Source organism: Podarcis pityusensis (assembly GCF_964106645.2).
Source record: "Podarcis pityusensis genome assembly, chromosome: 8".
Lineage (NCBI taxonomy): Eukaryota > Metazoa > Chordata > Lepidosauria > Squamata > Lacertidae > Podarcis > Podarcis pityusensis.
The window spans coordinates 23,347,119-23,362,339 of NC_138033.1; the positions used below are offsets into that span (position 1 = coordinate 23,347,119).

The 15,221-nt window shown below is 47.2% G+C and overlaps 1 protein-coding gene across 6 annotated transcripts in view; it reads left to right on the forward strand.

The window, feature by feature from the left end:
* LOC308482566 (mitochondrial peptide methionine sulfoxide reductase-like) overlaps positions 1-15,221 on the forward strand; it is a 45,919-nt gene that overhangs the window by 11,965 nt on the left and 18,733 nt on the right. For 3 of the 6 annotated variants that reach the window (XM_081015799.1, XM_081015801.1, XM_081015798.1), the window contains 2 exons: positions 6,874-6,942; positions 7,585-7,704. The exons of 1 other annotated variant lie outside the window; for it this stretch is intronic. In XM_081015799.1, coding sequence (XP_080871925.1) covers positions 6,874-6,942; positions 7,585-7,704 — 189 coding nt within the window. The remainder of the gene's footprint in view (positions 1-6,873; positions 6,943-7,584; positions 7,705-15,221) is intronic. 2 more of the 6 variants (XM_081015802.1, XM_081015800.1) reach the window with 1 other exon arrangement.

Sequence of the window (15,221 nt, forward strand, 5' to 3'; positions counted from 1 at the left end):
TGATTATCCCTATTCATTGATTTCAGATATGCTTCCTCCCCCCCTCCAGTTTTCTTTTCATATCCCAGTACATTCAGTTCCATTCTGATATGAAATATATTTTTAAAATTAATAAAGCTTTTAAGAACAGTTTGCTGACACACTGCTTCAAAAGCCACTGCGGGTCAGTCTTAACATTGTGTGATCTTTTCTACAATACATAGTATTTGTTATTAGAATTGTTCTTTGGGAATTTGGGAGGGAAACACTATTTTATTTGTTACAGTTGGTGTACTCTTATTTTATTATTTTTATTATTCCTCCAAGGAGCTCAATGTGGCATGCATAATTCTCCTCCCTTCATTAAGCCCCACAACAGCCCTCTGAGGTAGGTTAGATTAGGAGATAGTGACTGGCCCAAGTTGACCCAGTGAGCTTCCTAGCTGAGGGCAGATTTGAACCCTGGCCTCCCAGGTCTTAGTCTGCCACTCTTAACTGTTATACCACACTGTATCTCTTAATAATTTACTATATAAGCCGGCTTGGATGGTTTTTTATTAGGAAAGGAAGCATGCAGGTTTTTAGTTATGTAGTAACATTTAAATATTAGCTTTCCTCCATGGACATTAAAGCAGCCGCTGTGTCCCTCTCCCCATTTTGTCCTCTAAGCAACCCTGTGAGATAGGTTAATGATTGGCCTCAATTTCTCCCAGTGAACTTCATGGCTGAGTGAAAAAAGCTCAGAATGTGCTGTTGGGCAAAGGTTCTGAACTTCTTGAGAATCGTGTGTTGTGTGTGTTTCTAGTGTTCTACAACTGTGAAGATTTGCAAAGCTTGGCGGGTGGGCTTCAGTCTCCTCCAGCAGGTCTCAAAACCCCCGTGACTCAAAATCAAAATAAATAGTGCAAAAACAAGAGAAATCATGCATATTTTGCACTGATGTTTCTCAACCCACATCTCTTCCCTGACTACCATGTTTGGTGGTGTTCTCTGCATGTGCGAGAGGCGAACATTGCATGGGCACTCAGCCTTCTCCTGTCTTTTAAGCTCCTGGAGTCATGGCCGTTATTAAGTGTAAAATTCTTTAAAACAGTCCCTATGGTAATTTTTTTTTTTTTACCTGATAACATGGGTGTATGAATTCCATGGACTCTGCTAATTTCATCCAGTAGTTGTTTAAAAGTAGTGATGTAAGAAGAAAGAGTTTTCCGTTCTGTCCTATATTCATCACATGCAGTCCTGTTCCTTTTCCATTTCATCTTCCACCAAAACCTGTGTTGTTCGTCTCACGGTCTGCTGTGGCAACATTACATTTAATTACAGAAATCACACTGCCATTACGTTCTTCCAACTCAGTTTCAGTGCAAAGGGTTGGGGGGACGTGATCAGTTATGTGTCGTTTGTAGACTGAAAGCAACAACAACAACAGTGAATGCCAGTCACATTCACTGGATTGATTGCTGTTCTGTTCATGGGGCAGATGAAGAAATGCTGGCGAGTTCCTTTCCCATTTCCCATTTTTGTTGGGATTCCCCAATCTCCCTATATAAAATATAATTGGAAAACACTGGAATGCATGTTTATTTACTGAACAATTATGACTCATCTACACCATGCAGGTTATGAGACTGCAGAGCTGTGTTTCTGGTTTGGGTTGACTAATCAGCTGTTTCCCTCTTACATGCCTGCTGCCAAATATTGTTGATCTTCACTTTCTTCTTGCGTATCTTCCTTTGGCCAAAGCCCGTTCCTTCCCCTCCACCCCCTCCACCATTGCATTCTGCTCCTGCTGCTTGGGTATCCTAGAGAAAGACTTCGTGCTTCTCTCTACGCAAGCAGCCATTGTGCCCCTTGGCACTGCCCCTTCTCCGCTGATCCGTATAATAACCAATGGTGCTTAAGGTCAGAGGAAGCAACGGGGATGCCCTAACTCACAGGGTTGAGTTATGTGCGGCTGCCCACATTGAGAACGTCCAGGCTAATCTTCCAGGAAGGTTTGCGGACTCCCCCTCCCTCCCGCTTCACCTCGGGAGGCCCCAGCAAGCAGCACTAAAGCCAAGGCAGGACTCGGCTGATCTGTCCCAGGCCGTCTATAAACATAGCCTGCTTCCATCTGTTGGGGTTGGAAGCTGCTCATGAAGCAAGCCTTCCTGACGATTGATCACATGCTGTTGGGTAGAGTCTTAAAATAGAGATCTGCAGCGGAAGGAGGACTGGGGCAGAGTGCAGGTGAGGAGAGAAACCAGTCCTGGGCTTTTGTAGCCTTAATCTGTGATAGAGGGAGTGTATAACTTGAGCGTGCATTCCCTAGAGATGTTGATGTTTGCCTGTGGATTCAGATTAGCAGGAGGCCTAGTTTTTGGGCTGCGCAGCACTGTTCTGACAGCATTGCTCCCCAGTGGTGCAGTGGGTCGGTGCGTCTGGCTATTAACCAGAAGGTTGGTGGTTCAAGCCCACCTAGGGAGAGCTGTGGGCAAGATTCCTGCATTGCGGGGGCTTGGACTATTTTGGTTCCTTCCAACGTTGACAATTCGATAATACGATACGATAAAATGATAATGTTTATTGTCATAGTCCCATACAGAATGACAACATTGAAAAAAATCTAAATCAGACATTCAAAAACCAACAAGCCTGCTATCCCAGCTATCCCAGCCTGGTTAACCCCCTAAAAACTCTGATACCCCATAATTAAATACAATGTACTCCCATAGAGAATACCTTACACTGCGTTTAAAACCAAAATCGCATTTGGATAGAAACTGTTTCTCAGGCAGCTAGTCCTAGTCTTTCTGTGGTTCTATTCCATGAGTGGTCTGACCCAGGCGCTTGGCATTGGGACCTGCACCCTTGTTCAACTTGCTGCCAGTCCCCTTCCTGCTGACAACCCCCTTTGAAGGCATGTTTGGGGCTTTTTGCTTTAGAGCAGTGGTTCCCAAAGTAGGTGCTGCTACCCTCTGGGGGGTTGCGGTGGAGTTACCTAGGGGGAGTGCTAAGAGGCAAGCGGGTGGCAGGGAGGAGGTAGAGATGTAAAAGTCTTTCAGACTTCGAAAGGTTGGCATCACGGCATCAGGTTCACCCATTTTGTTGAATAGTCTTGATTTGATTTTGAATAAACCTGCAATTAATTGCTGCTGTTTTGACACCTGTTGTGTTATTATCATACTTAGTGGGCTGTGGAAGTTTTTATTCTGAATCATGGTTTTTATAGGGTAGGGTAAGGGGTACCAGGGATGAGATGATGGAACCAAGGGGGCGGAAAGAGTTTGAGAACCAGTGGATTAGAGAAAAGGCAAGTGAGAGAGGAAATGATACAGGTTTATTAAATGATGCAGTGTGGAGAAAGTTCATCTGGAGAGGTTGTTCTCCTTTTTTCATCATCATCATCATCATCATCATCATCATCATCATAATTTATTATTTATACCCCACCCATCTAGCTGGGTTTCCCCAGCCACTCTGGGCAGTTTCCAACAAAATATTAAAATACAGTGGTCTGTTAAACATTAAAGGCTTCCCTAAACAGGGCTGCCTTCAGATGTCTTCTAAAAGTCTGGTAATTGTTCTTCTCTTTGAGATCTGGTGGGAGGGTGTTCCACAGGGCGGGTGCCACTACCGAGAAGGCCCTCTGCCTGGTTCCCAGTAACTTGGCTTCTCGCAGTGAGGCGCTGGACCTCCGTGTCCGGGCAGAACAATGGAGGTGGAGATGCTCCTTCAGGTACACATGTAATCCTCGTTTTGCGTGGAAGTTCCATCCTGGAGCCCTGCACGCATTGGCAGAGTGCACATAAGCCCGCTTTGCCCCTTTGTATGACGTTTTTGTGATGTTTGGGGGCTACTTCAGGGTTCGGCGCTGTGTGCATGATTGCTCATCATTCCGATGCGCCTAAACTGGGAGTTGCCTGGACTAGAACTCGGTAACATTCAATGAAACCAACCGTTGGAAAAATTCGGATTATTTAAAGAAATACAGTGGTATCTCGGGTTACATACGCTTCAGGTTACATACGCTTCAGGTTACAGACTCCGCTAACCCAGAAATAGTACCTCGGGTTAAGAACTTTGCTTCAGGATGAGAACAGAAATTGCGTGGCATCAGTGCAGCAGCAGTGGGAGGCCCCATTAGCTAAAGTGGTGCTTCAGGTTAAGAACAGTTTCAGGCTAAGAACGGACCTCCGGAACGAATTAAGTACCTAACCCGAGGTACCACTGTACTATAGCGTGATGAATTCGTGAACAGGATTTGAACTACGAGCAACAGAAGGAATCGGAGATTGTTGTATTGTTGTTACGGTATGAGAGAGAGAAGATAGGGTGCAGCAAGGGGGAGAAATAAAGAACCCAATGGAAAACGGGGTGAGAAGTTGACAAAATGAAAGAAAAACTTATTACGTATTGGAAATTTTTGTGCATGTAGTTAGAACTATGGAATTCGTTCGCCAAGAGGTGCCAACCACCAACTTTTGAAAGGTGATTAGACAAATGCATGAAGGATAAGGCCTTCAATGGCTACTAGCCATGATGGCTGTTTTTCACGACCTGCATCAGAGGCAGTGTACCTCTGAATTGCTTCGGCAGAGTTTTTGTTTAGATACTTGCATTGCAGAGGGTTGCTTTGGATTACAACTGTTTTGGATTACAACCACGTCAAACCCAGAAGTGCGTGTCCCTTTTTTTGGATCATAACCCATTTTTTGGGGGGAGGCCCCATTGGCGAAAGTGCACCTTGGGTGACAACCTATTATGCTTTACAACCGGACCACCAGAACGGATTATGGTTGTAAACCAAGGTACCACTGTTTAGTGATGGGTGGGAGGAGAAATTTGATTCAGTTTGCATTAAAAGTTGGACCTACCTGCTTTGCATTTTTCCAAAATCCTTCAAAATCTGTGCTTCTCCTAGTTTTGCAATGCAGTTCTCCAGCATAGACTAAGTGTGCATATAAATTCATGTACAAGTGAAAGTAACATACAAAATATTGGAGAAAGCTCTTTTTGGTGGATGGGGGGGGGGGCAATGTGTATATTTGGAGAAATTGCAAGAAATGCAAATGAATTTCAATGAGGCCATTACCGTATTCATATTTTAGTCTTTTGCAAACTGAAATGGAAAAATGTTGGAAAACTGAACTTAGGGCTGGAAAAACGAGGAACTCAAATTGATCTATTTGCTCATCCCAGAAACCTCTGCAGTGATTTCTTGGGCAGTGGGTGGGTGTGGGTGGGTGTGAGTGCCCATTGCCGCAGGGGAGAGATGCCTGGTGGAGGAAGAGGAGATTGACTCTTGCACCCTTCTTTCTCCTGCTGCTAATGAGAGATGGACTCAGCATCTTGGGTCAGCAGTGAGCCCTCTGCTGGCCTCTCAACCTCAGAAAGCACCTAACCGTGCCAGTGTTATAGTACTTAACAATATTCTTGTCATCCTATCAACCAAATACCAAATTGTTGTAATAATGGGGGTGGGTCTCTTTTCTGGTTGGAATACGGGGGTGGGAAATAGGCAGGCAAAAAGTTGCAGTTTGTTAAGGGTGCTTAGATAGTCTCTCGCTGAGCTACAATTCCCAGCATCCTTAACGGTTCCCAGAATTATTCTTTTGGTGGGGGGAGGAATGGGGAGTCATGACTGTTAAAGTGTTATTAGATTACTTTAAACATTATGATCTGGAGGTGACTTCCCCCAAAGAATTCTCTCCAGTTTGTTAAAGACGTTGAGAGTTGTTAGGAGATACCTATTTCCTTCACAGAGCTACAGTTCTCAGAGTTCCCTGTGAAAAAAAGGATCAGTGGGTAAACCATTCTGGGAATTGTAGCTCTGGGAGGGAGAACAGGGGTCTCCTAGCTAGCTCGTCTCAGCCCCATAACGAAGTACAGCTTCCAGAATTCTTTGGGAAGAGCTTGTGACTATTTAAAGAGGCTCCCCCACTTTCCAGTGTTCTGACACACAGTGATCCTTGGATGAAGGGTGGTATAGAAATTTAATAAATATAAATTTCAAAAATTGGAAAGGGAACTGGGGAGATGCCAAGCACTCAATGTAAAGGAAATCTTGCTGGTCCATGAGAAAAGGAATAATAATAATAGTAAGAGATACATCCATGGAGGATAAGGCTCCGCTGTTGGTGAGCCTTTGGCCTGGCCCAACAGTCTCTTTTTACGTTCTTCAGTACATCCTGCATGGCAGATCTTGAACTGGCAAAGCGGGTTGGAATAGATGACCCTCAAGATCCCTTCCAAACATATGATTCTATGACAGTAGGTGTATACCGCAAGGATAGCCGAGGTGATACCTTCCAGATGTTGTCAGAATAAAGTTGATCAACACTGATCATGGTCCATGCTGTCTGGGACTGCTGTTAGCTGGAGAGAGCAGGAAATAAGAACAACAACAACAACAACAACAACTTATACCCCGCCCGTCTGGCTGGGCCTCCCCAGCCACTCTGGGCGGCTCCCAACAGAATATTAAAAACACGATAAAACATCAAATAATAAAACTTCCCTAAATAGGACTGCCTTCAGATGTCTTCGAAAAGTTAGATAGCTGATTATTTCCTTGACATCTGATGGGAAGGTGTTCCACAGGGTGGGAGCCACTACCGAGAAGGCCCTGGTTCCCTGTAACCTCTCAGTGAGAGAACAACCAGAAGGCCCTCGGTGCTGGACCTCAGTGTCCGGACTGAATGATGGGGGTGGAGATACTCCTTCAGGTATACTGGGCCGAGGCCATTTAGAGCTTTAAAGGTCAGCACCATTTGCTACCCCTGTGTATAGGATTGCAGTGTGCCGTCTCAGCGGTGTAAGCCCCACTGCACTGCTTTGTGATCCTTGTTATGACCCAGCTCCTGGAGACTTAGTGAGGAGATTTTCACATCTCTTTCTCTTTCCCATTGCCAGCCAGCCATGCCGTCAACAAAAATCCAATGTACCCGCCATTCCCGGAAGGAATGCAGATGGCAATATTTGGTACGTGACTGGTTCTTGCTTCGTGGCCAGGTTTGAGTACAATTTCTCTCCGCCCCCGTTGGGTTTCAGTACTGGCTGTCCTCAAATCTTGCCCTAGAACAGAAAGTAATGAAATGAATCCAGAAATCATTTGGCCCACCGATGGACAGCTATGATTTCCCTGCAAAGAGAACTGTAGCTTACCCTCACAGTTGCAGTTCTTCACACCCATAATCAGTGATACTTGCCCCAGTTTCTTTGGGAGAAAGCTATGACTTTTCAAAGGGGCATAAGAGTCCTTTAAATTTATTGTGTAGGTGTGACCTGAGACAGCCATGGTGTGTTTGCTGAATGCATGAAGCATGCTCACTGGCCCTGCCCACTTCCTCTGCCCCTAGGTGTTGGCGCTAGTTTGAAAGGAGCCTTTTGTGTATTGACACCCCCCCATCCCTGACATTGAATCTGCCATGGTTGGGGTGGAGCCAAGAGACATGGTCCCACCCCCTTCTGCATATTCAGTGAACACATTGCCTGGGGCGGCGAAACATTAGCACACACCCTTCATAGCAGTGATAAAATGCTGAAACAATTCAAAAATCCAAGAATTCTTTCTGTAGCCTATTCATAACGTTTGGGTTTTCTCCTACCTCTTTTTCTACCCAGGCATGGGGTGTTTCTGGGGAGCGGAGAGAATGTTCTGGAAGCTGCCGGGTGTCTTCTCCACCCAGGTGGGCTTCTCAGGAGGGTTTACCCCCAATCCTACCTACAAGGAAGTCCGCAGTGGTGAGTGGTTTTTCTCCCCACCTCTCTTAGTCCTTGTGGAGGGTTTCGGTTATGATCTTCTTGCCTAGTTAACCTGCGAGGTAACATCCCAACATGCAGTTGCAACCAAAATTATTAAACCCCCTTTGCAAATCGGGTTTAGTATCAAAATTTACAGGCTTTCAGCTGTTTGCAATGAACAAATCAAACAAAAGCAATTGAGGTCTGAGACTCTAAAGCAGGGCACTTTAAATCTTGTGGCCCCCAGACATTGTTGGACTCCCATCATCCCCAACCAACATGGCCAATGGATGATGGGAGTTGTTGTCCAGATATAGCTGCAGGGCCACAGGTTCCCCACTGCCAGGCAAGCCTTTCTGGGGAAGGCATTGTGTAAGCAAGATGCCAACAAAAAGGCTGTTTTCCTAGCAGCCACCCACCTCTCATTCCATTGGGCAAGGTATCTAAGGAAGCTAAAACTAGCATATGTTTGCATGTTTGACGTACTTAATTCTGGTTCCGGAGCCCACGAGAAGTGGCAGGCTGCCCTTCCTCTGAGGTTTTTAAGCAGTGGTTGGATGGCCATCACTCACGTATGATCTAGTTCAGGCATCCCCAACCTTCAGCCCTCCAGATGTTTTGGACTACAGTTCCCATCATCCCCGACCACTGGTCCTGTTAGCTAGGGATCATGGGAGTGGTAGGCAAAAACATCTGGAGGGCCGTAGGTTGGGGGTGCCTGACCTATTTGATATTCCTTCATTGAACTTAGTGACCCTCTGGGTCCTTTCCAACCCTACAGTTCCATGACGGAGATCGTTTTTAAGATGGAGCCCCATCTCCTGCCGATTGGAAAACCAGTCGCCTGGACACTTCTGCATTCCAGAGGTCAACCAGGCAAGAATACCAATCTGCTAAGAACAGCCATAGGACTCAAAAGTAGAGGTGGGGCCAATAATAATAATAATAATAATAATAATAATAATAATAATAATTTATTATTTATACCCCGCCCATCTGGCTGGGTTTCCCCAGCCACTCTGGACGGCTTCCAACAAAACACTAAAATACAATAACATATTAAGCATTAAAAGCTTCCCTAAACAGGGCTGCTTTCAGATGTCTTCTAAAAGTTTGGTAGTTATTTTTCTCTTTGACATTTGGTGGGAGGGTGTTCCACAGGGTGGGCGCCACTACCGAGAAGGCCCTCTGCCTGGTTCCTTGTAACTTGGCTTCTCACAGCAAGGGAACCACCAGAAGGCCCTCGGCGCTGGACCTCAGTGTCCGGGCTGAACGATGGGGGTGGAGACGCTCCTCTAGGTATACTGGACTGAAGCTGTTTAGGGCTTTAAAGGTCAGCACCAACACTTTGAATTGTGCTCGGAAACGTACTGGGAGCCAGTGTAGGTCTTTCAAGACCGGTGTTATATGGTCTCGGTGGCCGCCCCCAGCCACCAGTCTAGCTGCCGCATTCTGGATTAGTTGTAGTTTCCAGGTCACCTTCAAAGGTAGCCCCACATAGAGCACATTGTAGTAGTCCAAGCGAGAGATAACTAGAGCATGCACCACTCTGGTGAGACAGTCTGCGGGCAGGTAGGGTCTCAGCCTGCATACCAGATGGAGCTGATAAACAGCTGCCCTGGGATTCTCAACTTCCATCAGCTCCAAGTTAGCACAGCCAATGGCCAGCGTTGATGGGAGCTGTGGTTCAACAACATCTGGAAGGCCATGTTTTGCCCCACCTCTGCTCTAACAAAGAGGTAGCCCTCTGGACATTCTTGGATGACAACTTCTATCGTGCCTGACTGTTGGTCCTGATGGGAAACTAGGAATGTCAGGAGTGCACCTCATTGGCTAGCCTTGCTGGAGAGAAGAAGCTGTTGAGGTGCCCCTCTTCCGAAACATTAGCATCAACTCACGTGTTTGGCTTGGTAAAGGGAGGTTGCCTTGGCCTTATTTGGGCCTCCCCATCAGAATCTGGAGCAGCTGCGGAAGGGTGTGAGGGCCCCCTGTTGTTAATGAGAGATAGCACTACCCTTTTAGTAATATCAGTGCAGGATGTGGCTGCCCCATTTTCCCCTCGGCACGCCAATGCATTTATTGGTGAAGTTAATCCCCCTCCCCCGCAACATCCCCAACCTGGATCAATCAGAACAGACGGTTTTGCAGCTTATATGTGAAAACATTTTGAGTGCTGGTACAGGGGATTATCTGTCTGCAAGAAATATTATCCACGTCTGTTGTCTACATTCTGGGTATTAACACAATGCAGCTGGGAAAAGGAGGGGCTGTAATTATTTTATTTATGGGAAAGTATTTCTAGGCTGCCATATTATAAACTTTCAGGGCGCGGTGTACTATGAAAAAAACATGGTTTAAAACAATACAAATAACCATTAAAGGGACTGGCTAATTAAACGGATGAAAAGGCCTATTGACATAATAATAATTAATAATAATTTTATTAATTTGTACCCTGCCCACCTGGCTGGGTTTACCCAGCCACTGTGGGTGGTTTCCAGCAAAATATAAAAAAGAATTCTATGTCAGACATTAAAAACTTCCCTGAATGGGGCAGCCTTCAGATGTTTTCTAAAAGTTGTGTAATTCTTCTATCTCCTTTTTAAAAAATGCTTTTTAAAAATGCCTGAAAGTCCAGAGGGAATATAGGTGCTGAATCTCTGCTAAAGTTGTCTCCCACAGCAAAGGGTGGATCACACTAAATCCCCAAACTTTCAGCTGAGGCCATTTTGGTTTCTGTAACATGGACATCAGCTTACAGCGCTCCTCCGGATGATCTCAGTGATCGAGCTGGGATATAATGGCTCAGGTTTTTCTTAAGGATCTCTCTCTCTCTCTCTCTCTCTCTCTCTCTCTCTCACACACACACACACACACACTTACCCCCCCCCCTCGGGAAGAAGTCATCTGAAGAGATTACAGTGGGTCATGCAGGACTTGGAGTGAATGCCTGACTGACAAAATTTTCATGTAAACCAACGATAAATATTTGTTAGATTTTGAATAGCGTTCTGCCCACAGCTACTGCTGTCTGGTTGGCAGCCATTTTTGTACAAATGTAATTTAATTCTTTCTCTCCGGTTCCGACCATAGTAAAGGTAAAGGTACCCCTGCCCGTACGGGCCAGTCTTGACAGACTCTAGGGTTGTGCGCTCATCTCACTTTAGAGGCCAGGAGCCAGCGCTGTCCGCAGACACCTCCGGGTCACGTGGCCAGCGTGACAAGCTGCATCTGGCGAGCCAGCGCAGCACACGGAACGCCGTTTACCTTCCCGCTGGTAAGCGGTCCCTATTTATCTACTTTCACTTAAGCGTGCTTTCAAACTGCTAGGTGGGCAGGAGCTGGGACCGAACGATGGGAGCTCACCCCGCCGTGGGGATTCGAACCGCCGACCATGCGATCGGCAAGTCCTAGGCGCTGAGGTTTTCCCCACAGCGCCACCCGCGTCCCCCGGTTCCGACCATAGATTTGACCAAACCTGCCTATCATAGATAAACTATGGAGTTTGTTCCCACAAGAGGCAGGGGTGCCCACCAAAAGCATGGGCAAATCTATGGAGAACACAATGGTTCACCAGCATGGAAACCCATGCTGTGCACTGCTTTTTTGGGCAGAGCTGGGCCCAGAGGGTGCCCAGGAGGGAGGCAGCGGCTCAGGCACCCTGCAGCCTAAGTGCTGCCCAGGGGTGCCACACACCCCTTCCTATGCTACTGCAGTGGCTACAAGTCCTCATGGATATGTTTGGAGGTCATGTGCGACTGAATACCAGCTGCTGGAAACTACAGGATAATTGAGTGCTATGGCGCACAGGTCCTTGTGGGCTTCTCAGGGCACCCAGGGAAGCTGAATAGCAGAAGAATGTTGAAAGTACTTCTCCATAGATTTATGGAATTTGCTCCCATGAGAGGTTGTGGCGACGACCACCAAATTTGGGCAGCTTAGAACCATTTTTAGAACAATCCACTCCTGAAGCCTGCAAATACAGGACACCTCATAGTATAATCACAAGTCTGGCAGAGAAAAGCCACCTCCTTTTCCTTAGTATCTGTTAACAATTTATATTTTATCCTTGGTTTCTTCCCCTGCCAGATAAATTTTGAAATATCTTTCTGCCATTGTTTGAAATGTCTGCTCCACTGATTACTGGAATCGATTGGAATAGAAATAACATTCTTGGCAATACATTCATTTTTATTACTGAGATCCTTCCCCACAATGATACGTTCATCCTCCCCCATACCTCCAAATTTCTCTCTATTTCTTTCCAAGTGGTTATATAGTTGTGTTCAAAGATATTTATATTCTTTGCTGTCAACCTTACCCCTAAGTATTTCACCTTTTTTTTATTAACAGTTCTGTTTTTTGTCTTAAGTCCTTTTTGTGTTGTTTTGTCATATATTTTTACTAACATTTTTGTTTTATTTTTATTTAACTTAAAGAACGAGAGGATTAGACAAATGGAGGATGAGGCTCTCTGTGGCTTCTACACACAATGACTGTGTTTTACCTCCCCTGGCAGAAGGATGAATCGGAATCCCAGTCACTTGGTGTCAGAAGTGGGGAGGGAGCTGCTGCCCTCAGGTCCTGCTTGCTGCATCCCCATCAGCATCTAGTTGGTCACTGTGAGAACAGGATGCTGGTCTAGAGCTGGGCTGATCCAGCAGGGCTGTCCTCATCTCTTGCCCTCCTAATGAAACGGTAGTCTTGTTTGCAATTGCTGTGCTTGGCTATTTGGGGTAGCAGCTCTTTTGCCCGGCCTTGCTGAACACACCCTTCCCAGTCGACTCTCCTTCTCTCTCACTGGTTGGCTGGCTGCAGATAAAAGAAGGCAACAGACTCTTATCTCTTCATCCCCCCCCCCCCCATACATACATACTGTGTTGGGCTGCAAATGTAGCAGAGATGCATATAATTATAACCTGTCTCTGAGCTTAACCCTTCCCTAACTGGTCTGAGATGATGCATCTCCAGATAGAGAGAGAGAGAAGAGTGTCCTGCTCTTGCTTTTCAAATTTAAGTCTGTATCAGCTCCCTGGGTGCCATCTGGGAGGAAAAGAGACTAGGTGATCCTTTGGCATCTCTGGGGAGGAGAAGTGAGGCCTGATCTTAAGTAATACTGGTGCAGATGTTAAAATCCCCAGCTCAGGATTAAATGTCTTATTTTTGGTTAGGACTCAGATATGGGGAACCTGTGGCTGCCCCCTGGATGTTGCTGGAAAACAACTCCCACCATTCCTGACACCACGCTAGCTGAGGCGGATAGGAGTTGAGTAACAGGACAAAGGGGCACCAGTTTCCTATCCCTGGGCTGGAAGCTGCCATATTTTGAAGAGCAAAAAAGAGGAAACATTTGCCGACTTCTCCTGTTAACTATGGTCGCTGCAACGACTCCACCCCTGAAAAAGAGGACTGTATTGTGTTAAGTGAGTAGGGAAGGAGGTTCACTTGCCTTGCAGGAAACCACTTGGTGTTAGCACCCTACAGAGCTTTCTTATCTAAAGGGGTCAGTCGGCATCATTTCCCTTGCCCATATGTACAGTCAGTGTCAAGAGGCGGCTTCGTTGGGCAACTGCTGAAGCCCACCCACACCCCTACAGGAGTCCTGCTGTTTCCACCCAGGGCCTCACAGACCTGCTCTTCCGCCTTGCTTTTGCTACCTGGCTTATTACAGAATGCACCCTATGCACAAACCAGATGATCTCGTCACCCCAAGCAGGGCTGGCATCATGAGCTGGCACCTGGCAAGCCCCTCTCTAGTAGCAGGGCTGTCTCAGCTTAGCCCCCTACGCCCTGTCTTCATTGCCTCTGCTCCACATTCCTGTTCGACTGCCCTCTCCTGGTGCACAAGCAACGGCAAGAGCAGCAAGCAGCCTCTGCTTGCTTTGACCTCTCCACCTGGATAGACTGGGCCTCGGAGGGTGAATTGGCAGTGGTAACAAATGAATGGGCAGGTGATGACAGGAGCAATAGTACTGGAATACTAGAGTAGAGAGGGCCTGTTCTAGAATCTGGGTTTGGCCTGGTTCTTTATTACCACTGCTAAATGGTCAGGGCATAACCTGGTGGTTTATTTTAACCCTTGCGCCCCCAGTGCAGCGCACCTTCTCCTTCATCCTTTACCTACAGGTAGTTTTGCAGCAAAGCTCAATCAGCACACCCAGGCAGGCAAAGCTGGCTTAACTGTGGCTGTGCTTCAGATCATAGTGGTGACATCAGCTCCCCCCGCCCCACCCTGCCCCGGGCTTGTGCCTATCCATGCTCCTTCTGCTTTTGCCTTTCAAGGCTGTTGGAGGAAAAGTTTTGCCAAACAGTGTAGGGATTCTGGCGTGCAGCTATGCAGTGCCTCCTTGGGCGCAGCAGAGGGCAAGAGATGCACGGCCATGCGCATCGGCACGCTGCACCAGCTTCGAGATGCAGGCCTATTTTGAGGCTGCAGCTGCAAATCTCTCTCTGCCGCAGGGGAGTGTGATTCTCAACACACACACACTTTTTTGTGTGTGTGCTGGAGGGAGGAGTGTTGCTTTGCTAGCGTGGCTGCTCCCCGAGCCACACAACTCCTTGCTCTGCCTGCAGACCTTGACCTGCCAAGCAGAAGACGACGGGGAGCAGGGGTGGGGGTGGGAAGGCTTTGCCCTTCCCTTTTGCTTGTGGTCCCCACCTTAATGCATCCTGGGCGAAAGAGCCTGTGGCTGTTCCCCATCTGCTCCTCCCCATCCGCCTGTATATAGGGCAGCTCTCAGCAGGCGCTAGTGGCTCGCTCGGCTGCCTCACTCGTCACATTGCACGGCAGCCCCTCCTTTTCCTCTTAATTACCGTGTGAGGGGCAGCAGGTTTGCTTGAGCAAAATTAACTGGAAACTGCTCAAGGGAAATGGCCTCCCCAGAAGCATCTCCAGCCCTGTTGGGGTGGGGGAGGTGTTGCGGTAGTGAGCAGGCTCTCCCCCATCCCCATCCCGACTTTTCAGCTACTACCAATAGGGAAGGAGGCTCTGGGTTAACCCTTGCAGTGTTGCTTGCCTTGGTTCTATCTTCCCTAATCCACCCGCATGCATAAAATTCTGCTCAGTGCTGTTAAGGCGGATGCAGGATTTGTTTTGCTTGGGGGGGGGGGTTCAGCCATCAGTTGGCCAACTGTTTGTTTCGGAGTTTGGAGAATACCTGGGTGGCATGCAGAAATGCGATGCTAAACATAATGCAGATCATAGAACAGTTTGGTGAGGCTTACTCTGCATAATGCAGATGCGGTCCTATACGCAGGCATAGCGGGAGAAGAAGGAGGGCCTGCTGGATCAGGCCAGTGGCCCATCTAGTCCAGCATCCTATTCACACAGTGGCCAGTCAGGTGCCTGTGGGAAGCCTGCAAGCTAGACCTGAGCACAATGGCCATATTGCCTTCGCTGGTCTGGATCTTGCGTAGCGCTAAGCCAAACTATGCTGCTGCCATGCTGTTGAGAGCTAAGCTATGGTTTGGCTTAGTGTCATGCCCGAACCCAGGCTCCTGGTTTGTCTTGCTCCAAA